Source organism: Microcaecilia unicolor, chromosome 12 (genome assembly GCF_901765095.1).
Source record: "Microcaecilia unicolor chromosome 12, aMicUni1.1, whole genome shotgun sequence".
NCBI classification, from domain to species: domain Eukaryota; kingdom Metazoa; phylum Chordata; class Amphibia; order Gymnophiona; family Siphonopidae; genus Microcaecilia; species Microcaecilia unicolor.
The window spans coordinates 73,309,534-73,336,490 of NC_044042.1; the positions used below are offsets into that span (position 1 = coordinate 73,309,534).

Genomic DNA, 26,957 nt, shown 5'->3' on the forward strand with positions numbered 1-26,957 from the left:
CTGTCTGGTCATTTTATTTTTCCATAATGTTGGTTCAAATTTCTCTTTTCCACTTCCCTGTCTTTCTGTTAATTCTCCTTCAAGCAGCTGCTATTCATTTGTCTTTTCTCCACTCTCATTCCATTCCCTCACTACACTGACATATTGATGTTTGTTTCATTTTAGCTCTTTCCTATCTTTTTTCTTTCTTTCCTGCTCTCTGTCCACTCAAAATTCATCTTCTAATCCTTTTCCTTTTTACTTTCCAGATACCTATCTGATTTCCATCTTCTTTCACCCACTAGCTCTCCTATTCCCCATCTCACTCCTTCTCCAGCCTTCCATCTTCAATCTACTCCCCGTAATCACTATCATCCTCTCGTTCATTTCCTTACCACCTCCTTGGCCTTCCACATGGTCCCACCATCCCAGTGTCTGCCTCTTTCCAACCCTTCTAGCCCAGCATCTGCTCCCTCTTTCTACCCCCTCCTAGCGTCTTCCTGTCCTTTCTCTCTTTCCTCTTGCCCCTTCCCCCAGGGGCCAGCATTTCTCCCCCTCTTCCCTCCCACCCACATTCCAGCATTTCTCCCTCATTGTCTTCTGCCCCTGGATCCTACATCTCCCTCCTTCTTCCCCCTCCTCTGCCCTCATGTTCAACATTGTTCCCTCTTTTCCTCTTCTCTCTCACCCTTGCATCCCAAGTCTAACATCTGTTTCCCCCCTTGCAGCATCTCTTCCACCACCATGTAACATTTCTCCTTCTTCCCTCTCTCCCCTGTGCAGTACCTTTTCCTCCCCTCCCTCCCAGGTCCAACATTTCTCCTTCTTTTGTCATTCACCCCTCCTTCCCTCCCCACCCTACCCTACATCCAGTAATTATCCCTCTCTCTCCCCCCATATCCCAATAATGATCCCCTTTCTTCTACTCTCCCATGCATCTCTCCCTCCCCTCCCTAACAATTTCCCTCACTCCTACACCCCCTGTGTAGCATCTCTTTTCTTTCCCTCCCCTCCCATGCCCAAGCAGCCCAACAATTTTATCCTCGCCAACCCCCCCCTCCATGCAGCATCAGGAGCATCACAGCACCGCAGCATGTTTCAAAGGGTTGCTGGCAGCATGTAAGAGAGAATTGCTGCACTGCTGCTGATGACCCAGAAGCCTTCCCTCTGCTGCGCGTTCCTCCCAGGAAATTACATCATAGTTGGGGGGAAGACATGGCAGAGGGAAGGATTTCAGGTCAGACTCAGCCAGCAGCAGTGATTCTTACACGCTGGCAGCAACCCTTTGAACCGGCGCAGCAGAAGAGAGAAGGCAGCTTCGGTCCCTGCATTTTTTTCTTCAGTCGTCGTTCACACAGGCAGCTTTGCTCCCCTCTGCCGCGTCCATCCGGCCCACTCTGATGCACTTCCTGTTTACGTAGGGCCAGATGGACGCGGCAAAGGGGGCGGAGCTGACTGTGTGAATGGCAGCGCTGCCGGCGACGATCGAAGAAAAGAATGCAGCATTGGCGGGGAGGACAATGAATTTCTGCGAGCGACGTGGGCGGGCGGGCCTGGACGGAAAGTGGGTAGGCCTGGGCCCACCCAGGCCCACCCGTGGCTACGCCCCTGCTTTAAAAACTCTGCCACCAGCTGAATATCAGGGGACAAATTACTAGTAGTAAGTGTTCTTTGTGGACAGCATGATACAAGTCCTCATATATTCACCCACCTCCCCAAAGAGTTGTATTTTATATAGAAAGTAGAGATCGGAACTGGGCCATCTAGGTTGGGACATGCTTATTTCTGATGGATTTGCAGTGTATTTGCTGTCATATATACAGTGGAAACAACCATTTTACAAAGATATACATTGATAAAATAAGCAGCATGGACCTAGCAGTTTCCACATTGAATTGATGTTAGACGGTAATCGGTTAATTCAGGGCTGTAGGTAGCTCAGGTTTGATGGGTAAGAGTAGCTGCACATCATCCGTGTAGATGTAGAACTGAGTGTCCATTGACCAAATCAGCTCAGCTTGTGACTTGAGGTAGATATTGAACAGAATGTGTGACAGTATTGATCCTTGTGGTACCCCACAGGTCAGTGCCCATGGTGGCGATGAGGTGCTGCCAAACATTATGGATTGTTGTCTGTCTGATAGTACTGTTCCATTGATACCTGTTTCTGTCAGTCGTGCTAGCATGATATCATGATCCAAGGTGTCACAAGCTGTTGAGAAATCTAACAGTACTAACACTGAGGCAAATCCTTTGTCTCGGTTTCTGTGAAGCTCATCTAGTAGGGATACGAGGACCATTTCTGTTCCATAACTGGGTCTGAATCCAGACTGACATGGATCTAGCCAGTTTTTCAGCTTGTTTAAATAAAGAACTGGAAGGTAGTCATCCACACGGGTGACCAGTGTAGAGAATATATCAGGAGATCCATTACATCTGATTGACCAGTGGCTATTTAGAATCCAGAAGCCAGGGTGAGGCTGTAATAAGGAATTACAATTTATGACAATTTAATTATATTGTATTTGATAGTCATAGATTTAGTGACTGCTTGGAATATGTTGTGAATTTACTGTTTTAAATAGTTAAATTGTATATTCATGCAAGTCATTTTGTTGGAAAGATGGGCTACACAACTGAATAAATAATCATGTGGAGTAACATTTAAAGTTAAATTTAGCAAACGTTTTGTCCAAAGAAGGTTAAGAGGATAAGGGGTGCCAGGTTGAGTCAGATTGATGGTCCATTGAGACCCGCACCCTATCTCAAGAAAGTTAACTAAAATATTTATTTATTTTTGCCAGGAACCAGGGGTTTATTACAAGAAAAAATATAACCATCCTATATTTGTTGTTGATTGCTACAGCAGAGACTGTAGTGAGTTTCAGATACTAAGGGGCAGATATACTAGAGCTCACTAATGCTTTCCCTTAAAAGCGCCTTTGTGTGCAAGTGAAGTCTGGCATGTAAACAGAACTGTTACTGTGAAAACTAGCTTGCAACAAGTTTCATGGAAAAATCTCTGCAAATGAGGGAATAAGAGGCAAAACAATGCTACACAGCTCAATATCTATTAATACAGGGGCTCTTTTACTAAGGTGCACTTACGGTTTTAGCGTGCGCTAAACTTGGGTGCGTGCTAAACGTTAGAGAGGTGCCCATAGGAATGCATTAAAATGAGGCATATTTTCAAAGCACTTAGCCTCCCAAAGTTCCATAGAAACCTATAGAACTTAGCCTCCCAAAGTGCTTTGAAAATAAGCCTGATTGGCATCTCTAAAATTTAGCGCACTCCCAATTTTAGCGCGTGCTTAAAATATGAGCGTGCCTTAGTAAAAGGGGGTCACAGTGTGTGCACAAACTGCTTCACAGCCACAGTATGACCAACCCCCCCACTCCCACCCCCACCCCCACACAGACACACATGCACACACCCTTACCCACACCTTGGGGAGGTATAATTAAGTTTTAATGATAAAATCCTTAGGTACAGTGTGGACATAGTTTAACCTTGCCTCATTTGCATGTCTATCAGCTTGGTTATGTGTGTTGTTAATAGGCAATATTAGCCCACATTAGTGCATTGTGCTTTTAGTAAATCAGACCTTAATACCTGTCAGTGGAGAAGGATAATAGAAGATCTCTTTTAGGATCTTTTCAAATAATTAAATTTCACCATCACAGTGTCATGTTGGGTAGGAGTTATTGCATGTTTTGTATGTGTTAATAATGTTATACTATGCTATTGCACACCCTGAAAAGATGTTGGGATTGATACCTAGAAATATATAATAGCCTCCTATATTGTAACATTAATGTAATAAGGATTCATAGGCACTGCTGATCATTTTACTGTGCAGTAAACTCAACACATTTTATACAAGCAAACAAGTTTTCTTTGCATCAGAAAGAAAGTTTATTTAGTAACAGAGACAGAGAATATCAAAAGATGCTTGCTAGCCTTCATGAATAAAAGGTTTTCTGTCAGCATGCTTTTAATAAAGTGAAAGAAAATGAGATCCACTGGAAAGTTCTTTAAATTTGGAGAGTTTAAGCTTTTCCCCTTAACTTCTTTTCCTTGAGACAACAGTATCTGATGAAAGGCAGATCTTCAGTGTAGCTTACACTTTCTCTTCATATTCCTGTACTTTGGATGAGATAACCACACCATCTACCACCTCATCGGTAATTGTCTTAACCTTTCTTGTTTTCTGTGTCCCTGAAAATTAAATATGTTTGTTTATAATCATTAGAATATATCACATAAAAATAAAATGCACAGTAAAGAATAAGCATGGCTCTTCTACTACTACTACTATTTAGCATTTCTATAGCGCTACAAGGCGTACGCAGCGCTGCACAAACGTAGAAGAAAGACAGTCCCTGCTCAAAGAGCTTACAATCTAATAGACAAAAAATAAAGTAATCAAATCAATTAATGTGTACAGGAAGGAGGAGAGGAGGGTAGGTGGAGGCGAGTAGTTACAAGTGGTTACGAGTCAAAAGCAATGTTAAAGAGGTGGGCTTTCAGTCTAGATTTAAAGGCTCTTCGGAGCGGGAAATAGAATATTATAATCAGTCATTGCAATAATAAAATCTGTCAGGTGAAGTACTGCAGCAAGGGTTTCTAGCTATTAGCGAGACACATGCACATCTGAACAAAATATTTTCTCTCCCCTCCCCCACCACCATTAAAATGGACAACAAACCACTTACCTCTTGTTGCAGGCTTGGTAGTGGGTGGAGGATATGAGCTTCGCTGACCTCTGTGAAGAAAAATGTATACATTTTATATATCATTTGACTTAAAATATGCATAATAAAGAATGCACATCAAAATTAGTCAGGGAAGATAAATATTTTAACTCAATTTTGTATTATTTTGTGAGTTCATATCCAGGTTGAAATATGATTGTCTATTTTTAACGGTATCATACCCATAAACCTTTAATGAATTCAGGTCTGACATCCCCATTCTTTGCATAATAAGGAAAGTGTTTCTTGTTATGCTTAATTATTATTTTCTGGGTGGATGATACTATGAATCTTTCGTCATTAAAATCACTCAGTCTTAACTTCATGCCTAAAATGTACCTGCAGGCCTAAACTAAATGGATAATGGCAGTGGCACTGACTACATTATACATACCTAATTTAAATGCCTACATCAGTGTTTATAGTAAGCTGATTACCTTCTCCACTGAAAACTGATGCCTCTGTTTATATGGAACAATAGGATATATTTTGTCTTCTCCGGGATCATCAATTGGAGAAGCTTGGAAATTCAAAGGACCTGTAAACATCTTTCAGCAGAATAAACTGCATAACTATGCTTATGCACACTTGGATTAGAAAGGGATTTGAAAACTTCTTAGCACTGAGGATGGATTCTATAGGTCTGTAGGAAATTTACTTCCAGGTGGATCTTTCTTTCGTAATAACCAGGGAAGGGCAACCAGAAAAATTTCATTTTGTGTTGTTTCCAGGAGTGTTCGTTTTAATCGTTTTCATTTGGCCATTTTTGAAAGAGAGCGCATTTCGTTCAAAGGAGGCACACTGTTTCTGAAAGATTGTGCACTTTATCCATAAACAGTGGCTCATGCATGCACAATGAAAAGAGTGTGCACTATTAACAGCAAATGATAAAAGATGAATTTTTGTGTTTTATCTGACTGTTTTCATTTGGTAATGATAGGGAATGAGACATTTTCAATATCTTTGCAAACATATGCGCATCCCTACTAATAACCACTAGTTTTCCCCATTTAAGAGAATTTTATGAAATGAACTATATATTTTTGATTACTTACATCCCCTCTCCATCCAGCAGACGGCGGTAGGTCTCGATCTCCATCTCCAACCGGGTCTTGATGTCCAAGAGCATTTCATACTCTGCAGACTGGTTCTCCATGTCTGCTCTGATATCACTCAGCTGCTCTTCTGTACTGGAAATCATGGCCTGTATTCTTGCAATCTCCATACAGTACCGACCTTCTGTTTCTGCTAAGGTATCTTCAAGGGATTTTTTCTGGCAGTAGATTAAAAATATTATCTTAATATTTCCCATTACAAACCTCTAGTCACACTTAACTAATCTGGCTTTCAGGATAGCCTCAATGAATAAGTATGAGACAGATTTACCTATATTGTATATCCAATTTGTACAACTATGAGGGGAAGTTATCAATGTGGGATACCATTAAGACATGCTACTTTATTGTTAACCTCAGTTATTAGTAACTACGTTTCACTGCATAAAATGAGACCCGTGCTAAAATAGCTTGTTAGTGATATTCATTATTGGTATCTTGAAAACTAGACTGATTAGGTGTATAAAGTGAAATGTTTGGCAAGTTGTTTTGCAAAGTGATTAAACTGCCATTTAGTTGAAACTGCAAGCATCTCGGAGTTTTCAGTGTGCTAACTGAGCTATGTTTATTTTTGGTTTCACAAAACTTCCTGAGGAACAATTTTTGGACTGTGGTATAATGCATCCCATAAATGGTGTATGGTTTTTAGAGTAATATTCACAGAACAAAATTATCTCAATCTAACCTGAGAAAAACATGTAAGCTTCTACGCTGACAGTTTTATCGTGAAATGCTGCAAAAGAAGCTTTTAGGTCAATAGTCAGCTGCCATGGTCAGAGTTTTTTTTCAGTGCCAGTTGTGGCTGTTAAATAAAATACAGATATTCAGCTATTATCCAGATTGTGGGTGACACTGAACATTTGCATAGAATGATCAATACTGGAGCTGATCAGATAATGGCAATATTTAGACAAACCGCTATCCCAATAACTATCCAGATAAAGTTAGGCAGTTTTTTTTCCTGTGCTAACTGTATCTGGATAGTGGTCTGAATATCACTCTATCCCTGCTCTGCTCACACTGCCATAGCATTGTCCAGATCATGCTAAGTTGATCTGAAAGGATACTGAGGGGCACTGTCCAGATAGTGCCATTAAATATCAATGGATAGTCATAGCTAAGACTTTTATCTGGCTGCTCTTACTGCATACATGCCTTTGAGGATGGAGATTTCTTGCAACAGTGGAGAGGGATATGTGCACAATTAATTACACTGGAAGTAGTTGTTAAAATTCACCTTCCTGATATGTTTTACCTTTTATTTCATCTGAAACATTTATGGACTGCAATAATCAAAGTTATAACTATTTATGTCATGCATATTACCATAGCGAGTGCGGACTGTAGCTCAATCTCCAGGCCCTGAAGAGTGCGTCTCAGATCTGAGATTTCGGTGTTGCTGCTTTGCATCTGTTCAGCACCTGCAGAGATTTCCTGTTTCAAGGCTTTGCTCTAAGACAGAACAATGAAAAGGAGATTAGAGGTTAGTTAGGAAGATCCAGTATTTGTAAGACGATCTTTGCTTCAACATAAAACCATTATGTATACACTTACTGCTTCATTGAACCTGTTTTCAGCTTCTCTGCGATTCTTCTCTGCAAGATCTTCATACTGTCCTCTCATGTCATTGAGCAGCTTAGTCAGGTCGTTGCCTGGAGTGGCATTCATTTCTACGTTGAGCTGGCCAGCACCACTTGATTGCAAACCTTTAATTTCCTGAACAATGGGAAATGCAAGTATAGTTATATTTATAAAGTATATATTTTCTCTTGTTGCAAATTCCCAGTCTTCTATTGCTTAACAATGCCATATGACATGAAAGAACACATAAAAATGATTCAGAAAATAAAAGATTTGAATCATTCAGTTTACATTAATGTAAAATAGCATAATAACAATTATCACAGGTAAAACTGATTTCAGATCTTAGCTTGTGCTGATTTTACATTTCAAACAGGATAGGCCAAGCTATTGCTAGAACATGACACGGATTATGTTTTCTTTCCATGCACTTAGCACAGACTTTCTTTTCTGTAGCTAAACTTAGCTTTAGGGAAATGTCTTAACAGCTCAATAGTTCTTTATCAGAACACGAATCTCCCACTATATGAATACCAGACCATTTTTCTAAGTATTTTGGATTACCCTTGGAGAGTTTAGAACTATAAAACATAATAGTGATAATAGAGAAACCAAAGCGAGGAGTTACTCTTCTCACCTCCTCATGGTTCTTTTTGAGGGACATCATTTCTTCATTTAGACTTTCCAGTCGTGACTCCAGATCAGCCTTGGACAGTGTCAGTTCATCCATGACTCTGCGTAGGCCATTGATGTCAGCTTCAACACTGTGGCGCAGGGCCAGTTCATTCTCATACCTAATAATTCATGGCAGTCCATTGTTAATTAACTTTCACAAGCATGCTTTCTGTTCTAAGTGTGATGTTAATAAGATTTCATAAAATGATGTTTGGGCTATTTTTATTTCAGAAAAGCATTTATATGACGTTTGAAAACAACAATAAGAATGATACATCCATAATATCCTTTTCTAAACAGTACCCCAAGAGAAACATCAGTTTAGCTCATGTTTAACACATAACCATGTTCCGTTATAAGTAGATCATGAAACTTACTTCAGCTTGAAGTCATCAGCTGCCAGCCTGGCATTGTCAATCTGCAGAATGACCTTGGCATTATCTATGGTAACTGCAATGATCTGTAATGCACAAGGATAGCTTGTAAGTTATACTGGATTTTGTTGGGTACATGAGAAGTATATATAAAAATCAATTTAATTCTGAAAACTGAATATTTTGTAATGCATTTCCTATTACATACATTCATATTATTATGATTTATCTTTATACATGAGTCAAGTACTGCCATAAACATCACCCTAGATAATTTTTCTAGTTCAAATTATAAATTCAAATATAGATTGAGGATGGAGTGTGTACAAGTTAGGGGGCAAGAACCAGGCAAATGGGCATCATTTCAGAAGTTATGGGAGCCAGTATGAAGAATGTTGCCCCACAGAGCATGAAAGTATTCCTAAATTATTATATGGAAATTACCAAAATGCTAGAATGAGGGAAACAATGTAGCCATTATGAGAATGAGGTAGGTACAGGACGGGTGTAAACTGTTTTGGAAGGATGGGTTCAGAATTTGTAGTGGTCAGGCAGCAGGAATGGGTGAAGACATATACAAAGTGCAAAAATTACACCATTAATGTAATGAGATGGACCACAAAGTGATTAGTAAGATTTGTTGCCATAGGATTTTGTTTTTATATCCAAAATTGTAAACTTGAATAACGATAATTGAAGAAAAGAAATAAAATACAGATAACTCTAAAGCTGACAGGTCAGAAAGCTCTTTTACCTGGTTTGTGAGGTCTTCTATCATCTTATAATATTTGGTGTAGTCACGAGCTGGTCCACCAGCGGTCCCTCCTGGACGGTGTTTGTCATACCATTCCTTGATTTTACGTTCCAGCTCAGTATTTGCCTCTTCCAATGAGCGCACCTTGTCCAAGTAGGCAGCCAGACGGTCATTGAGGTTTTGCATAGTCTCTTTCTCACTTCCAGAAAGAAGACTTTCACCTCCTCCGAAGCTACCACCAACAAATCCACCCTGAGCACCCCCAAAGCCACCTCCAAAGCCACCACCTTGGCCACCACCAAAGCCACCACCTTGGCCACCTCCAAAGCCACCAACTTGGCTACCACCAAAGCCACCAACTTGGCCACCTCCAAAGCCACCACCTTGGCCACCTCCAAAGCCACCAAATTGGCCACCACCAAAACTTTGAGCCCCATATCCACCACTCTGGCTACCAGCAAATTGTGCTCCTGCACCCCCTCCACTAATTCTAACTGAGCCACTGCTCTGTTTGGATGAGAATGCCATGGTGGCAAGTAGAAATGCAGCCCTTTCAGGAAGAGTAAGGAAGCTGAAGAGAGGGACTGAAAAAGTGGATACATTTTGATCCTTTTATAGAAAATGAAGTGGGTGTATCTGAAACTCTAGCTGTGCCAGATTAGCTTTAACTCTACCTGGATTAATTATCATTCATTAATAGTTAACCTTTGTTTATGTCCATTTCTTTTGAAATGGTGCCTGTGGGCTGTTTAACATTATACGATGCAATGTTGGGTGGAGTGGTGCTAACATTAATGATATTTCATTTCATCATTTAAGGATAATTAAGATTTTTTTAAACCACCTTTTAACTTTCATGCTGTCCAAATGGGTTTTCTACATTCATCCACCCATTCTGTATATAGCTGTGTTCAGAAAGAATTATTTAGAAGGAAAATCAAATAAATATTTAGCCAAAAAATAATTTATAATAGGCATCTTTCTCTTCACATAGCAATGCTAAAAATACAGTTTAGCTCTTATTTTAGATGACTTCTTCTTCACATACATATGTAAATACTTGCACTTACATGTTATGTTACATACATATATAAATCTTGATTTGAGAAAGCTGGTATTTACCATGTAAATCTGCTCATCATATCAATTGCAAGGGGGTATGATGTGCAGGGCCTGGGTTGTACTAAAATCTACATGTGTGTTCTCTTTCACATAGGGTATACATGTGTATGTGGACACTTTGCATGTCAGGATTTATAGCTGCTCTTTTGCATGTCCATATTCCGAAGTGCACATTTTGGCTGGCCCTTTATAGAAGGGAATAAGGGTGATATAGTCCTTAATCCTCCATTGTTTATCTTCCTCTCCAATGTGGAATTAAGTGATGGTTGCAGCCACTGTGCCATTAGTAGAATATAGATGTATAGGGTTGCAAAATAGCTGACCTATGCGCCAACATTTGAAGGTGTTAGCAGATATACATGTAATTAGCCATGTTTCATTCATTGATGATTTCCATGTTTATCATTATCAAATGGATGCTTTCTCTGTACATGCCACCACACACGTTTTCCTACATGATTTTAGAACAGGCTCTTCGTCAGCAGATTCTGTTCCAAACTACGTTGTTCATGTCTTGACCTGGTCATGTCAATTCCGATTTCTAAGTTGTATCTAAAATGCGGCTTTTTTGCTTGTTTTTGAAGCTTCCATATATTGAAACTGCATACCTCATGTTGTAGCTTTCCACTGGCCCAAATCTAACACAGTAACATAACAGCAGATAAAGATCCACATGATCTCAAGATGGCTGCTGTCTGTGTCAGACGCTTCTGAGGATGCTCTGAGATTGTTTTGCGATGCCGAAGAGAAGGGGCCGCCCGTCCTCCTCAGCTGTCCCTCCATGGCAGAATTCCTCGCTAACTCAGCCCAATATACAAAATTTCCTTCAGAGAGTTCAGATACCTGTGCCATCGGGGGAGAACCCACTTGACCGGGTGGGAATGGAGACACTTTGGCGGTCTTAGGGTTGGAGCTTTTGCTCAGCCCCGACGGAAGAGCTCCGCCTCCGCAACCCTCTGGAGCCAGCACGCCGATGCAGGAATCCTCGGTACTGCGACCGATGAGTGATGCAGCCAGACAGATAGAGGAGCAAGAAAGATCCGCAGAAGCTGCAGGCCCTTTAGGAGATCAGGGCAACCAGAGGGAAAAAGAAACAGCTGCTAGCAGGCCAGAACAAGCGGAAACTTGTGCTGCAACACGGATACAACAGATCGCTTCAACTGATGCAAAAGAGGTAAATTTCCCTATATCTGAAAAACCTAAGGAGGTTACACTTGATACTCTCTGGACTTTGATTGTGGATTTGGGGAAATCTCTAAACCCACAAATAAAACAATTTACCCAAGATATAAATAGGCTCGATCGACGGACACAAGATACTGACGTTAAGGTGGAGTCTTTAACGAACCAGCAAAAAGAAATGGAAAAAGAATTAAAAGAATTACATTTACACCAAGAAACAATGATAAAGAACTTGACAACACTTAGAAGGAGAACAGAATTCTTGGAAAATGTAACAAGGAATACTAATATTAGATTCTTGAATTTTCCTAAACAATTCGGGATTTCACCCAGAGAAATGCTACGGAAGTATATTAAAAGAGATATTAGGAGTTTCAGAAGAGATGATTCCTCCTTTTACTCAAATTTACTATTTACATTTAAAAAACCAAATATCTCAGAATAAACCAGCTCTGGATATCTCGATGAAATTAGAATCCTCAGATAGTGATTAAATAACTCCATCTACATTGATAGCTACGGTGGCTCTATCACCAGATAAGAACTGGTGAAAGAGACTGTTTTTTCAAAATAGAGAGAAGAGCTTTCTCGGACTGAAGGTTCAACTCTTCCCTGATTTTACAAAGGAAACACAAAAACGTAGACAGAGATTTTTGCTAATGAGACCAGGTGTAACCCAATTAGGTGGTATTTTCTTTCTTAAATACCCTTGCAAATGTGTAGTAAAATATCAGTCAAATAAGTATGTATTTTATGAACCTACACAACTTTCTGTTTTTTCGGCTGCCAAAGGGATTACGGGGGATGTTGTATTGAGCTCTTGTTAAATATGGGGGTATTAAATAGAAACGCCAGACACAGTATTATTTCCTTGATGATGACTTCAAATATCCATATCTAAATATCTTGAATCTCACTATTGTGGACTTTAGTAAACTGGCTGTGAGTATTTTCCTAAATTTGGTTTCTTTCTTTTTCTTCCTTTTTTTTTTAAGTGGAAGCCAATGTTTAATTTCTTGACAAGTATCCACATGATCTATCTAGTCTGCTGAACAAGGTGTCCAGAGCTGTGCCTGCAACTCTGTGTTGGCCCCATCCAGCCATGCTTAAACACTGGTTGTCAAGTCTCCACCATGCCAACCACATAGGCAGCCAAATGAGATGGGAGTCTTGGTTATAACTAGAGCTGTACCATATATTCATATTTGATTTGATTTGGCCCTGAATAATGTCTCAAATACATTATTCGTATTCGGTTGAATGGTGATTTAAATTCGAATACAAATAATCCAGGGCTCTAGAGTGCTAAATCCTACCGAAATAAACACATGCTGTCTGATTTCACGTTGCTTCTTTTATTATTTGTTATGTTAAAGCTCAATGCCCATTATTCGCATTCTGTATTCGTACTTGGTCATATAATATTTTTCATTATTCGTATTCAGCCAAATAGCAAAATGGGAAAATTAGGTTCTTACCGTGATAATTTTCTTTCCTTTAGTCATAGCAGATGCAGCCATTACAGATGGGTTGTGTCCATCAACCAGCAGAGGGTGATAGAGAGCACACTTTTTTCAGTGCCTCATACCAGCTTGCTCCACTGCTTCTCTTCAGTATTTGAAGCTTCCAAAGCAGTATGGCAAACCGCAATGGGAATAACATAAGCTTTCCTCACAGCGAACGATGGCCCTACAATAAAGGGCATTAACTCAGAATGGAGGGAATGAAACATCCTCCCGGAGGGCATAAACTCATCCTCCACTGAGACATAACTGGAGGGAATAAACTCATCCTCCCGGAGGGAATAAACTCATCCTCCAAAACATGAAACTGGAGGGAATTAAGTCATCCTCCTTTAATTGAACAAGAATCCTGAAGACTGTTTTCCGACTTTCTCCCAAGGACGGAATCTCCAGGAAACACGAACAGAATCTGAAATAGATTTACAGCAGATAGCATCAGACAGGGAGGGATCATGGCTGCATCTGCTATGAAAAAGGAAAGAAAATTATCACGGTAAGAACCTAATTTTCCCTTCCTTGTCATCAAGCAGATGCAGCCATTACAGATGGGATGTATCAAAGCAATCCCTAGATAGGGTGGGAACAAGCCACACCACGCGCCAGCACTTGCGCTCCAAAATGTGCGTCCCTCCTGGCAGTCACATCCAGCCTGTAATGTCGGGCAAAAGAGAGCTTAGAAGCCCATGTTGCTGCACTACAAATCTCTTGAAGAGAGAGTGCTCCAGTTTCAGCCCAAGAAGAGGAAATTCCTCTAGTGAAATGCGCCTTAAAGGCATCAGGCGGAGGCCGGCCGGCAAACAAATAAGCTGAAAAGATAGATTCTTTAAGCCAGTGGGCAATAGTGGCTTTAGATGCTGGAGACCCTCTGCGAGGACCTGATAGCAAAACAAACAGATGATCAGAGGTCCTGAAAGAGTTAGTAACTCGCAGATACTGCAGCAGAGTCCTGCGCATGTCTAACAGGGTGCAATTGCCCAAAGATTCTGGAAACTCCTCCTCGACAAAGGAGGGCAAGAAAATAGGTTGGTTTAGGTGAAACTCTGAAACCACCTTAGGCAAGAAGGAAGGCACGGTCCGAACCGTGACCCCGGACTCTGAAAACTGCAGAAAAGCCTGGAGCTCTGACACCCGTCTCGCCGAAGTAATGGCCACTAACAAGATGGCCTTCAGTGTCAAATCTTTCTCTGAAGCACGCCGAAGCGGTTCAAAGGGAGCACCCTGAAGGGCCTTCAGCACTAGCCCCAGGTTCCAAGCTGGACAAGGCGCACGCACGGGAGGACGGAGCCAAAGCACCCCTCTAAGAAACCGTGCCACATCCGGATGAGCAGCTAAAGACACGCCTTCAACCTTGCCATGCAGGGAGGCCAATGCTGCCACTTGCACCTGCAGGGAATTATAGGTCAAGCCTTTTTGTACACCATCCTGCAAAAAGTCCAGAATCGACGAGACAGGAGCACGCATGGGTGTGATCTCTCTGGAAGCACACCAGACTTCAAACTGGCGCCAAATCCTGGCATAAGCCACGGAAGTGGCAGGCTTGCAGGAGAGTGGTAATCACTTTACTGGAATAGCCTCTGCCTCTCAATTGCGCCCTCTCAATCGCCAGGCCATAAGACCAAATCGGCCGGCGTCCTCCATGGTCACCGGACCCTGTGACAACAGGTTGGGAACCAGAGGTAACTGAAGGGGATCCTCTACGAGCATCTGTCAGAGGTCCGCATACCAAGGCCTCCTGGGCCAATCCGGGACGACGAGAACCACTTCTCCTGGATGCAGACGAATCCGCAGGAGCACTCGCCCTAACAAGGGCCACGGAGGGAACACATACAGTAGGCCCGGAGGCCAGGGCTGAGTCAAGGCATCCAATCCTGCTGAGCGAGGATCTCTCCATCTGCTGAAGAAGCACGGGACTTTGGCATTGGAGCTTGTCGCAATTAGATCCATCACGGGCTTGCCCCACTTGGCACATATCTGCAGGAACACTTCGTCTGCAAGTTCCCACTCCGCTGGATCGATCTGATGCCTGCTTAGATAATCGGCTTGCACGTTGCTCTGACCTGCAATGTGAGCTGCTGACAGAAACTGTAGATGCAGCTCGGCCCAGTGGCAAATTTGTTTGGCCTTTGCGGCTAGAGCTCTGCACTGAGTGCCGCCTTGTCGATTTATGAAGGCCACTGCTGTCGTGTTGTCCGACATCACTCTGACAGCCAATCCTTCCAGGGTCACTTGAAAGGCCAGAAGCGCCTGAAACACCGCTTTCAACTCTAGGCGGTTGATGGACCACTCCGACTCCTCGGGTGTCCATAGACCCTGGGCATGCTTCCCCTTGCAATGTGCGCCCCAGCCTTTTAGACTGGCATCTGTCATGACTAGGCACCAATCGGGGAGCGCCAGCGGCATTCCTCGCCGCAGCATGCTGTCTGAGAGCCACCACTCCATGCTGAGTCGGGCCGCAGGGAGCCAAGAGAGTCTGCATTGGTAATCCTGAGATCCTGGAGACCATCTTTGGAGTAGAGCATACTGTAGAGGTCTCAGGTGCGCTCTCGCCCAGGGCACCAGTTCCATGGTGGCCATCATCGATCCAAGCAGCTGGACAATGTCCCAAGCTTGCGGGTGGGGCATCCTCAGGAGCAGACGGACCTGATTCTGAAGCTTGCACCGCCTTTGCTCGGGTAGGTACACATACCCCGAGGCTGTCTCGAACCTGGCCCCCAAATATTCTAGAGACTGCGAGGGGGTCAGGTGACTTTTGGTCAAATTGACAACCCAGCCCAGAGATTGAAGTACTGAGACCACTCTGGCTGTTACATGCTGACTCTCTGCAGCAGAGTTTGCTCGAATGAGCCAGTCGTCCAGGTACGGGTAAACCCGAATACCCTCTCGCCTTAGAAAGGCAGCTACTACCACCATAACCTTCCAAAAGGTGTGGGGAGCTGTGGCGAGGCCAAAAGGCAAGGCCCGGAACTGGAAATGCTTTCCCATCACCGCAAACCTCAGAAACTTCTGGTGCGGGGGCCAAATTGGAATGTGCAAGTAAGCGTCTTTCAGGTCCAGAGACATGAGAAACTCTCCTGGCTGTACCGCCGCAATGACAGAGTGCAGGGTTTCCATGTGAAAATGCCGCACTCTCAGGGACTTGTTTAATTTTTTTAAAGTCCAGAATAGGGCGAAAAGACCCTCCTTTTCGCGGCACCACAAAGTAGATGGAGTAGCAGCCGCAGCTGTGTTCAGCGGGAGGTACCGGGGACACGGCCCCTATCTGAATCAGACCTTGTAAAGTCTCCTCTACCGCCGACCGTTTGGCGGCAGAACCGCATCGGAACTCACAAACACATCTCTTACAGGGGCATCAAATTCTATTCTGTAACCGTCTCTGATCAGGTCCAAGACCCACTGATCTGAGGAAATGTTGGCCCACTCCTCGGCAAAAAGGGAAAGACGTCCTCCGATGACAGGACTCGAGGAGAGGGCCGGCGCACCATCATTGAGAGGGTCGCCCCTGAACTCCAGGCCTTGAGCCAGTGGCTGTGGAACGTTTGTCCGAGCGAAAGGAGTTCCTCTGCTGAAAACGGGCACGAGAAGTGAACCCAGCAGAACGCCCCGGGCGGTACCTTCGAGCTTCATGGAAGCGAGGTCTGTAAGAGGAGTGGACCACCGCACCCTTAGAGGAAGGCCGAGGCCTATCCGGGCAAGCGCTGGGGTTTAGCCTCACCCAGGCCCTTCACAATTTTCTCCAACTCCTCACCAAACAGGAGAAGGCCTTGAAAGGGCAACTTCACCAACCTTTGCTTAGAGGCCATGTCCGCCGCCCAATGCCGTAGCCAAATAAGACGGCGAGCCACCACTGCTACTGCCATGTGTTTAGCCGAAGCTCTGACAATATCATAAAGGGCGTCAGCAAGAAAGGACAAGGCCGACTCCATCCGCGGAGCCACATCTGAAAAGGGCTCCGCTCCATCACCGGGCTGTTCCACTGCCTGTTGCACCCAAGCCGGGCAGGCTCTAGCAGCATAACAACTGCATGCAGACGCCCGAATAGTGAGACCTGCAATTTCAAATGACTGTTTAAGTGCTGATTCCAGTCTACGGTCTTGAATATCCTTCAGGGCAACACCTCCTTCAACAGGGAGGGTAGTTCTCTTTGTCACAGCTGTGACTAGGGCATCCACTTTAGGCATAGCAAAGCGAGCCATATGCTCCTCACTCAGAGGGTATAATTGCCCCATAGCCCTGGAAACTTTCAAAGGTCCTTGGGGTCAGCCCATTGAGCCGAAATAAGCTCTTGGATGGAGTCATGCAAAGGAAAGGCTCAAGCAGGCTTTTTGGTACTAGCCATCCTAGGATTCACAGAGGAGGCTGTGCCACTGGCAAGGTCCTCAATAGAGAGAGCCTGCAGGGCATCAGAAATAAGCGCTGGCAGCTCATCACGGTGGAAAATCCTCACCGCGGAGGGATCGTCCAGATCCTGAGTCACTTCTGCACCAGACTCTGGCTCCTCAGACCATGAAGGCCTGCCAGAGTCCTCCGAATCCTCGCAGCCCCACCACGGGGGGGGGGGGGGGAAAGGAGGTGCAGCACTCTCTGAAGAGGAATGAGCCCTTCTGCGCTTCATATTCTGCCAATTATCAGGGAATAACGCCTCAGAGGGCATACCCAGGCTAGAATCCACCGGGGGGGGGGGGGGGGGGGGGCATTAGAAGAGGCCCATGCCGGGCTTTGTGGGAGAGCTCTTTTAAGCATGTATGCTTTATGCATTAATAAGACAAAATCAGGGGACAAAAACTCACCCTGGGCACCCGGATCTCTGCCGGGGCTAGTAGCTCCCATATCAGCCTCACTCCGAGGCCTCTTCCCGGGCTCAGGACTCTCCGTCTCAGCGGAGGTCGCGCCATGTGGTAAATTCAAAATGGCGCCCGCTGCCAGCTCAGAGCGCGAAGAATCGTCGCTCGCCATGCTCGGGCCGGCTCTAACATCTGTACAGCACGATTTACAGAGCCTGCTGCTGATCTGCGCTTGCCACACTTGGAACAGTGCTTTACTGTCTCCGCAGCCATCGCCGAAAACGGCGGTAAAATTCAAAATGGCGGTTTGCGCCAAAATTGCCCCGATCGCGGGCCCACCCCGGAGGAGTCAGAAAACACTCTTACCTCACTGGACCGAGTATCACAGCTCAGGTCCCGCAGAAAAAGGCAAGGAAAAACCTCTGTTCCCTTTTTTTTTTTTTTAACGCTGTGAGGAAAGCAGAGGTAAATAGAACTCCGGAGGCTCAGGTGAGTGGGAAAGGCAGGGAAAGGGCGAACCTATGTGCCTGCATCCACTGTTGGTGGGGAAGGACAGGGAAAGCTAAGCAATGTGTCCACATCCACGGAGGTATGGGTAAGGCAGGGAAAGGGTGAACCTATGTGCCTTTAAAGTGAAGCTGCTATAGCCTCCAACACCCCTGCTAACAACTGGCAAAAGCACAGGAGCAACCTTCAGGCAGATTTTAGATGGAGCTCTAAGAAGCTGCAGCCACTCTGCTAGGGGAGATAGAGAATACTGAAGAGAGGCAGGGTTGCCAGGTGGAAAAATTTTTTCCCACCCAAACGAGCCCAAATCCAGCCCAAAACCCGCCCAAAGTCAAACCCCGCCCCTGACACCCCCACCCCCGCCGTCATCAACCCCGCCCCCGCCGTCATCGGCCCCGCCCAGAACGTCACTAACCCCGCCCAAAACGTCACTAACCCCGCCCCCCGGCCGAAAAAACCGCTTTAAAAACCGCCCAAAAGACCCAAAAGAAGCCCAAAAAACCGCAACCCGCCGCGGGCAAAAATTTCCCGTGGCGGGTCGCGGAAAACCGCCCAATTGGGCGGTAAAACCGCCCACCTGGCAACACTGAAGAGAGACAGTGGGACAAGCTGGTATGAGGCACTGAAAAAAGTGTGCTCTCTATCTCCCTCTGCTGGTTGATGGACACAACCCATCTGTAATGGCTGCATCTGCTTGATGACAAGGAAATGCCATTTGGTACAGTTCTAGTTATAACCATATATCATTCCAGTACTCAACTTACCAGTCAAGACATCTTTCCCTCCCTCCTGAGCTGCACCGCACCCTCACTTGCAGCATTTGCGGGACATAGATCGTTGAAGTCTGTCTGACATTGGCCTTAGTTCCCTCATGCTGGACTTGGCAAATCTTCTTCATTTTTTTGCCATTTGCAGGACACAGATCGTATGTGCCTATTTTCCTTTATAGAATACTAACATTGCAAGTTAGATATGGGTGTATAATTTAGGCGAAGCACTCATGACAGCCATAGAGCTGGTGTATGTGCTTGTGCCTAATGGGGGAAGTTATCAAGCTGCATTAGGACACCAAGTCACATTATTTGCCCCTTAATGCAACTTAAAGGGCTCTAATGCAGCTTTTCTTGCCCTACGACAGGGGTATGTAATTCACCGCGAGTTACATAGTAATGAGATGCTAAAAGGGCAAATGCATATAAAGCAGCTCATTAATGTGCAAAACCCAGAACATTACTTGTGATGTGCACCAGATACATATCATAAGTCACATTATGGGCATAAAATGACAGTAAAACAGCCTCATCCAAAAGTTCGGACTATTTTACCATGCCAGGAGCATCAGACCTCAAAGCCATAGCCTGATATTCCTGGTTCAGTGCTCAAGCAGCTGGCGCCACCCCTTCGATCAAGCCACCCCCACCTTCCAAACACATCTCTCCATCCCCAAAGGGTTCCCCACCATCCCTGTAGGCCATATCATCATTTTCCCTGGTGATGCAGTGGTCTTTGGGTAGCAGCAGTACCCAGCTACTGTAACCTGGGGTTAGAAAAACAAAAATAAATACTTACCTGGGCTCCGGGCTGAATCTTGGGGGGCTAAGGAGGAAAAGAGGTGCTGCAGGAGGCAGCAGCGATTTTTGGGAGCGCTGTGGTGGAGGAGAGTTTTTGGGGCCTTCCGGTGGCCCATTTTAGAGAGGGAGGAGCTGCATCGCCGTTTGCTCCCGGGGTTGATTGGAATCGGCCCCGGGAGTGAAGAGGATGGCGCGATTGTTTTCGGGCCCGTTTTTGGAGCAGGAGTGCTGGAGGCACTCCGGGTACTGCGTGGGGTTGGCAGGAAGAGAAGACAGCGTCGTTCCGGGCCCCGGATGGAGGCCGAAATAAGATAAGACCGGGAAGGAGTTGAGACCTTCCCGGCGCTTTAAGGAGGGGCCGGTCTGTGAAGTCCGGGACGCTCCAGCGTTCCCGGTGAAGAAAGAGGGCTGCCGGGGAAGAGGACGTCGGGGGAATGACGCGCGAGTGTGCATGAGGCGGCGCGCCTCATGCACGAATCGCGAACGCGCGTCTTCGCGGGTAGGCCGAAGCCGGGGCCTAAATTTTGGGCCAGCTTTGGTTCTTTTTTTATTTTTGGATCCGTTTTTGTACCAGGACAACCGGGACCGGAACCGAGGGTAGGCATCGAGTGTGCTGAAAATCACGGACAAGGTAAGGGGTTTTTTAACCTAAAATTTCCATTTATTTATTTTTAAATTGTATAAGTTCGGTTTTTGATTTTTAAAAAATCAGGGGTTTAAGTTTTTTAAATTTGGTTTTTAGATTCAGGATCAGGGGATTTTTCTTGATTTTTCTATCGGATTAGTTTTTTGAATTTAAATATTTTTAGGGGGTTTTTTGGAGGGGTGCTAGTTTGAAGGGGTTAATAAAGGGTTAAATTCTTAAATTCGACAGGGTAGATTAAGGAAGGGGTATATTAATTTTTGAGATGGGTTTTACAAATTTGGGTAATTTTGGAGGGGTGTTAGAGGGGATATTGTGCGACGGATAGGAAAATTGGGGTATTTTTAAAATTTAAAAGTATGGTTAGAGGGAGGATTCAGGGTTTTAGTGGCAGGGAAATTTTGGGGTATTTTGGGGAAAATTGGAAGGAGTTATAGTTTAATTTTATAATTTCCCATTGAACTCTATGGGAAATTATAAAATAAAATGGAGATTTTGCTGTGCTTCTCAAGATTCCGCTGGTCAGCTAGGGAGTTTAGAATGTTGGAAAAGGCTTGGGATTGGTCAGCACTGCTCGGAATCCCAAGCCAAAGCTTGGTCTCCTAGGAGATGAGGCTAACTGACAGTGGCAGTGAGAGGCTGGTGACTGAAGAGAGCGGAAGCGCAGCTCAGTGGGGGAGAGAAAGTGTGAGATTTTGGTGATTGGAAGTGAAAAAGTGATTTAGTGTGAGAGTAAAAAGTGTGAGAGTGATAGTGAATGTAAGGAAAAGCCAGAAAAGGGAGTTTATTTAATTTTTGATCAATTATCATAAACTTGGGGGGGGGAATGGTATGAAGTGTGATTGATTTTGATAGTGAAGTATATGAATGATAGGGGAAAGTGTAGGAATACATGTGAGAATAAGAAAGTGATTAAGGAATGTTGGGATGCAAGGGACTGAAAGGGTTATCAGCCTCTTCAGGTTAGGGAAATAAGTGATTAGTATAGGCTTGAAGCAGAACAGGGATTTTTATGTAATTTTATTTCAATAGTTTAATTGGCCCTAAGTATTAATTAATAATTCACTAGAACTAAAAATATCAACAACGTGTGAGAATAGATAGGGTTTTTCTTCCTATTAAGTTTTTAAGAAATAGGTTTAGGGAGAAGACCTGGAAGAAGAAACTGGAAGTTGGAGAATCTACAAGGGCCCCTCCGCAAGACAGACTACACGTCCAGTGAAATGTTATCAGCTAAGTGACTATTGAGGAAAAAGAGAAAAAGATAGAAAAGAAAAGATAGAGAAAGACAAAGACAACACTAAATATACTTACCTTGATAGCTTCTCTAGAGTGAAGACAGGTACCTGTGAAAACAAAAACAAAGAACACACAAAGTATCAATTCTAGAAATCTACTGTATAGCTTATTTGTTATCTGGTTCAATTTAAAAGAAATTGAGAAATGTTTTTTTTAGATACTTATCGGAAAGTTCTTGGGTATAAACGTGATTCCTGTAAAGAAAAAGATCAGAGAAACAAGTTAATATATTAAACCTGATCTGAAAAATTCTTTAGCTAGTATAGTGATAAGAATAGAAAGAAAATTGATTAGAAATTAAAATGTTATTGTTCTTAGTCTTTATTATTAAGAGAATCGGTTAAATAAACTTGTTCTATTTATAGTAAACAGTATAGAGTTTTATTGACTCCTTCAAATAAGGGATAATCCTGAATTTAGTTTTTTTCCCCTCATGGTCCTAGGGATTATGAGGAGAGGTTAGTTTTTGTAGCTTACCTCTTTCATTCTGGTGTAGAGCTCCAGAGTCACGACTACTGCCATCTGAAAATTTGGAGCTCTATTTCTGATAACATCTTGTGCCAGAGCGAGAGGGGTACAGCCAACACTACTCCTTCCATGCTGGTGCCATCTCCAAAATGGCACCCTAGCGGTAATCTCACACTGCAACTGCAAAGGATTATGATTCTGTATAAGGGGACCTATGAGGGATGGGAAATGTGCTCTGGAGGATGGGGGAGGGGGCTGTTCTGGGGAGGGGAATGGCACCAGCTCCCCAGGCTCTGGTCCAAGAGCACAGGGCCATGGCTCCGTGGCCCAACACTCCCAGGCTGCTGCACTTTTTGTAGTTTATCAACTTGTTTTTGGCTCATTTAAAATCTCCCAGTAGTGAGGTGTACTAATGATATAAATGTCTAGCCTGTCTATCCAACCTGTGCACAAGATAATGTAAAGGAATATGCAAGGAATTTAAAACAGAAAGGGGGGAATTGTACAATGGGGTGCCTCATTTTAGGTGCCCTGAGGATGCACATTAGGAACCTATTTCATAATGGAATGGGCAACCAGATTCCATTATAGAATACTAGCACAACCTGGTATCAGTGTGCCTGACATTTATTCACCTATGGACTTGGTATAACTGTGGCCATGTAAATGCAACAGAGATACACGTGCCTTTCAGTATTCTATAAGTTATGTGTGTAACTGGGAACCCTGCCCATGTGCCATCCATGCTCTGGCCATGTTTACACCTCCTTTGCATTTACGCACTAAGCAAATTAGATATGCCATTACAGAATAGCACTAGGTGCCCTGCCGGCACTTTCACTGTTGAGCGTGTACGTTCTTGCATAAGTGCTAGTATTCAAGACATTTATTTGCAAGGTGCTTGTAAATGCAAGTGCCTAGATTATAGAATCGCCATTAAGTTCACAGGTATATCATCTTACAACACATTCCAAACAGCCACTAAACTTATGCAGGTCGATATTCAAAGTAATTTAGCTTGCCAGAAACAGCTCTTGGCTGCTTAAATTGCCTGTTTGGGGCTAACTGCCTATTATCAGCAGCACTTAATTGGTTAGTGCCATGGAAAATAACCGGTTAATGCCGAACTGCAAACCGGCTATTTTGGGGGTGTTCGGGGGTGGATTTGGCCAGGGGCGTAGCTGCTATGGGGCCACAGCAGCCTGGGCCCCGTAGATTTGGCCTTGGACCCCCTGCCGACGACCCTCTCAACACCCCCCTCCCGCTGCCAATCCCCCGCCTGCTACCTTTGCTGGAAGGGGACCCCAACCCCCACCAGCCGAAGTCGTCTTCCTTCGTTTGGTTTCTCAGTCTGTGCAGGACGTCAGACACAAAGAAACAGAACGAAGCTTCTTCTGTTTCTGTGAGTCTGCGTCCTGTACGTTGTACGTGCAGGAGGTCAGACTGAGAAATCAAATGAAGGAAGAAGACTTCAGCTGGCGGGGGTTGGGGTCCCCCGCCAGCAAAGGTAGGTGACGGCGGGCGGGGGGGTCGAGAAGGTCGTCGTGCGGGGGGGGGGGTCAAAGTTGTTGGAGGTGTCGGCAATGGCGGTGGGGGGGGGTCGGCAGCGGCAGGGGGGTCTAAAATGTGCCCCCTCACCTCGGCTTTGGACCCCCTTACCGCTGAAGTCTGGCTATGCCCCTGGATTTGGCACTTGATTGGTTAAGTGCTGATATTCAGCACTTAACCAGTCAGATTAACTGCATAAAAAGGATCACATAAAAGTCAGTCCTATCTTTATGCAGTAACCCATAGCCGGTTAAGGGCCCCTTTTACCAAGCTGTGGCAAAAGGGGCCCTGCAGTAGTGTTGGTGCATGGATTTGCTGTGCGCCAAGGCCCTCTTTTACTGCAGCAGGTAAAAGGCTTTAAAAAAAAAAAAAAGAGAAATGGCCCTGTGGTAAATTAACCACTTACCCTGCGACCATTTCTCTGGGGAGCCCTTACTGCCACCTATTTATGGAGATGGTAAGGGTTCCTGCACTCACCCGACGGTAACTAGACAGTGCATGGGGCTGCCCGGTTACCACCAGGTAAGCCCTCATTGCTAGAAAATTAAAATGCATTTTCTAGCTCCAGAGTTGGTTGCAGCAGAGGCTGGGACTACTGCCAGTCTCCTGCAATAGCCTGGCGGTAGTCCCGATTTGCTGCACCCCAACGCGGTAGTAGCCCTACCGCCCTTTAATAAAAGGGCTCCTAAGTGTTGAATATCACACTTAACTGGCTATGGATTAGGTGACTCTGCAGACCTGGAAATTGAATGCCAGTGCCCAGACATGGCCGGACATTGAATTTCTGGGTTTAACAACGGAGGCGGTCAGCAAAACAATGATCACCACTGGCTAAATATTGGGCCCAATACCAACAAGTACAGTAACTAATACAAGCCAATAAAATAGTTCCTGAAACTTGATGGATGACGGGATGGATTATGTGGCAGCATTTAAAAGTTTGTGCTATGGAATAGCAACATAATGTTTATGTTCCAGAACAAAAACGTTTCTTTAATCGATTTTGGAAACATAGGGCCCCTTTTACCAAGCTGCAGCAAAAGGGGGCCTACGCTGGCATCGTCGCGTGTTTTTCACGCATGCCGAGGCCCCATTTTACCACAGCTGGTAAAAGGAAAGTTTCACTTTCCTACAGGAAATAGCCGTGCAGCAAGTAAGGCACTTGCTGAAAAAACCATTTTGGGGGAAGCCCTTACCGACACCCATTGAGGTGGAGGTAAGGCTCCCACGCTAAACCCGGTGGTAATCGGGCAGCACGAGGCACTGCCCGATTACCACCAGGTACACTCCGGCGCCATAAAAATAAATACATTTTTACAGCACCAGAAATGATGGCATGCTAGGGGTGGGAAGTACCGCTGGGCTGCTATAGTAGCCTGGCAGTACTTCCTGTATAGTGAGCAATAAGCTTACCATCGCTTAGTAAAAGGAGCCCATAAACGTTTATTTTTTTCCAAAGCTGTCCCAGTGCCCGGTACCCCTTGCCAGTTTTGCTTTGTGGGGAAGTGGTTGTGGAAGGGGGGAACCAACCTCTGATGAATTAAAGGGCAACCTTCCTCTATCCCTGTAATAGAGCGCTGCTCAATAGGAGCATTTTTCTGGAATGTAGGTGTACCGGGTACCAGGTATAAATCCCTTTCTCAATCCTTTTGAACATAGATGTGCATTCTCCTTCTGAAATGGGGAAAACATGTTTATTTTTTTAAGCCTGCCCTGGTCCTGTCCAAAACATGTGCAAGCCAAGTCCTTTGCCAGATGCATTTTTCAGTTTTAGATGTGTATATCCTGACTCTGTAAAATCTGGGATTTAGACATTTATGCAATATCAGCATCTACATGCCAGTTTATGCACATCGAGAACCAGAATAATATATCTAAAATATGCACCATAATTTTGCACAAATCTTCAGAAGGTTTCACAAAATGGGGTATTTTGAAAATACAGCACATCATTTATGTATACAGCAACTACGTGCACAAATGTCTTCAAAATCTCAAGCTCTTTTAAGAAACCTTCCATCAGTGGAAAGAGGGAAATTCCTGGACTGAACTGCTGATGTAGTGGAGTGTGGAAACAGCTCATCATATAATTGAAGTGATTTTAAGTGTTTACTGTGATAAGTAGTACTTTATGAGACATAAAAAGCAAAAATTGAATAACGTGCGATGGATATTTTGCCTTGGGATATTTTAAGACCAGAGCGTCTGTGATAGTTCCTTAGAAAATTTATGAACACATTTCTATCATTTAAATTGACGTGTTTGGTTAGTAACTGTCTAGATAATGCCAGAGTGATACATGGGCGAAATCAGGGTGGACCAGGAAGACATTCTTTAAAACCACCCACTGCCGTGGATTGAATATTGCTGCATCACCCTTTCCCTCTTGTGTTGTGTGCCCCTGCCTAGACCTGCAGCAGCTGGCAGACAAAGCAAGAAGTAGGAAGTGAGCCTAACCTGTGCAGAAGGAGCTGCATTTTGCCCCCTTGCAGACTTCTAGCTTCTGTGGGGGTGGGACACAGCTGAGCTTTCTTCTGTGCAGCCACATGCTCAAGGTCTCATGCCTCCTATCTGTTACAGTGATGTCAGCTTCTGCAGGACCAGAGTTTATGCATGGCTATCGCCCATGGTGCAAGAGAGGAAGGATCATGCTGGACTAGGGGAAAAGGGGAAAGGATGATTGGAGGGAAGGAGAATGGTTGGATTCTGAACCACGAGGGGAGGGGAAATAGACTAATAAGTAGACCCTGGACATGATGGGGAGGGGGAAAATGATGACAGAAGGAAATCCTGGACATAGAGGAAGAGACTAGAGAGACAGAGAGGAGGTGTTGGACTTTGGGGAGGGGAACTAAGGAGACAGAGAAGACATACTGAACATGGAAGGACTAGGGAGACAGAGGAGATGCTGGACATGGGGGGGGGGGGGGGCTAGGGAGACAGAGGAGATGCTGGACATAGAAGAAACTAAGGAGACAGACAGAGGAATGATAGCCATGCTGGGGTAGGGGCCTAGAGAGACAGAAGAGATGCTGGATATGGGTGGAGAAGGAAAGTAGGAAGACAGAGGAGATGCTGGA

At 44.5% G+C, this 26,957-nt stretch overlaps 1 protein-coding gene across 1 annotated transcript in view; it reads right to left on the reverse strand.

Moving 5' to 3' along the window:
* Positions 1 to 3,871: 3,871 nt before the first annotated feature.
* LOC115481387 (keratin, type I cytoskeletal 47 kDa-like) overlaps positions 3,872 to 26,957 on the reverse strand; it is a 65,758-nt gene continuing 42,672 nt past the window's right edge. Inside the window, exons 2-10 of the mRNA XM_030220476.1 lie at positions 21,877 to 21,908; positions 9,234 to 9,842; positions 8,483 to 8,565; positions 8,068 to 8,224; positions 7,404 to 7,565; positions 7,176 to 7,301; positions 5,790 to 6,007; positions 4,696 to 4,745; positions 3,872 to 4,198 (exon numbers count right to left, since the gene is read on the reverse strand). Of these exons, the coding sequence (XP_030076336.1) occupies positions 4,101 to 4,198; positions 4,696 to 4,745; positions 5,790 to 6,007; positions 7,176 to 7,301; positions 7,404 to 7,565; positions 8,068 to 8,224; positions 8,483 to 8,565; positions 9,234 to 9,842; positions 21,877 to 21,908 (1,535 nt within the window). The 3' untranslated portion in view covers positions 3,872 to 4,100. The remainder of the gene's footprint in view (positions 4,199 to 4,695; positions 4,746 to 5,789; positions 6,008 to 7,175; positions 7,302 to 7,403; positions 7,566 to 8,067; positions 8,225 to 8,482; positions 8,566 to 9,233; positions 9,843 to 21,876; positions 21,909 to 26,957) is intronic.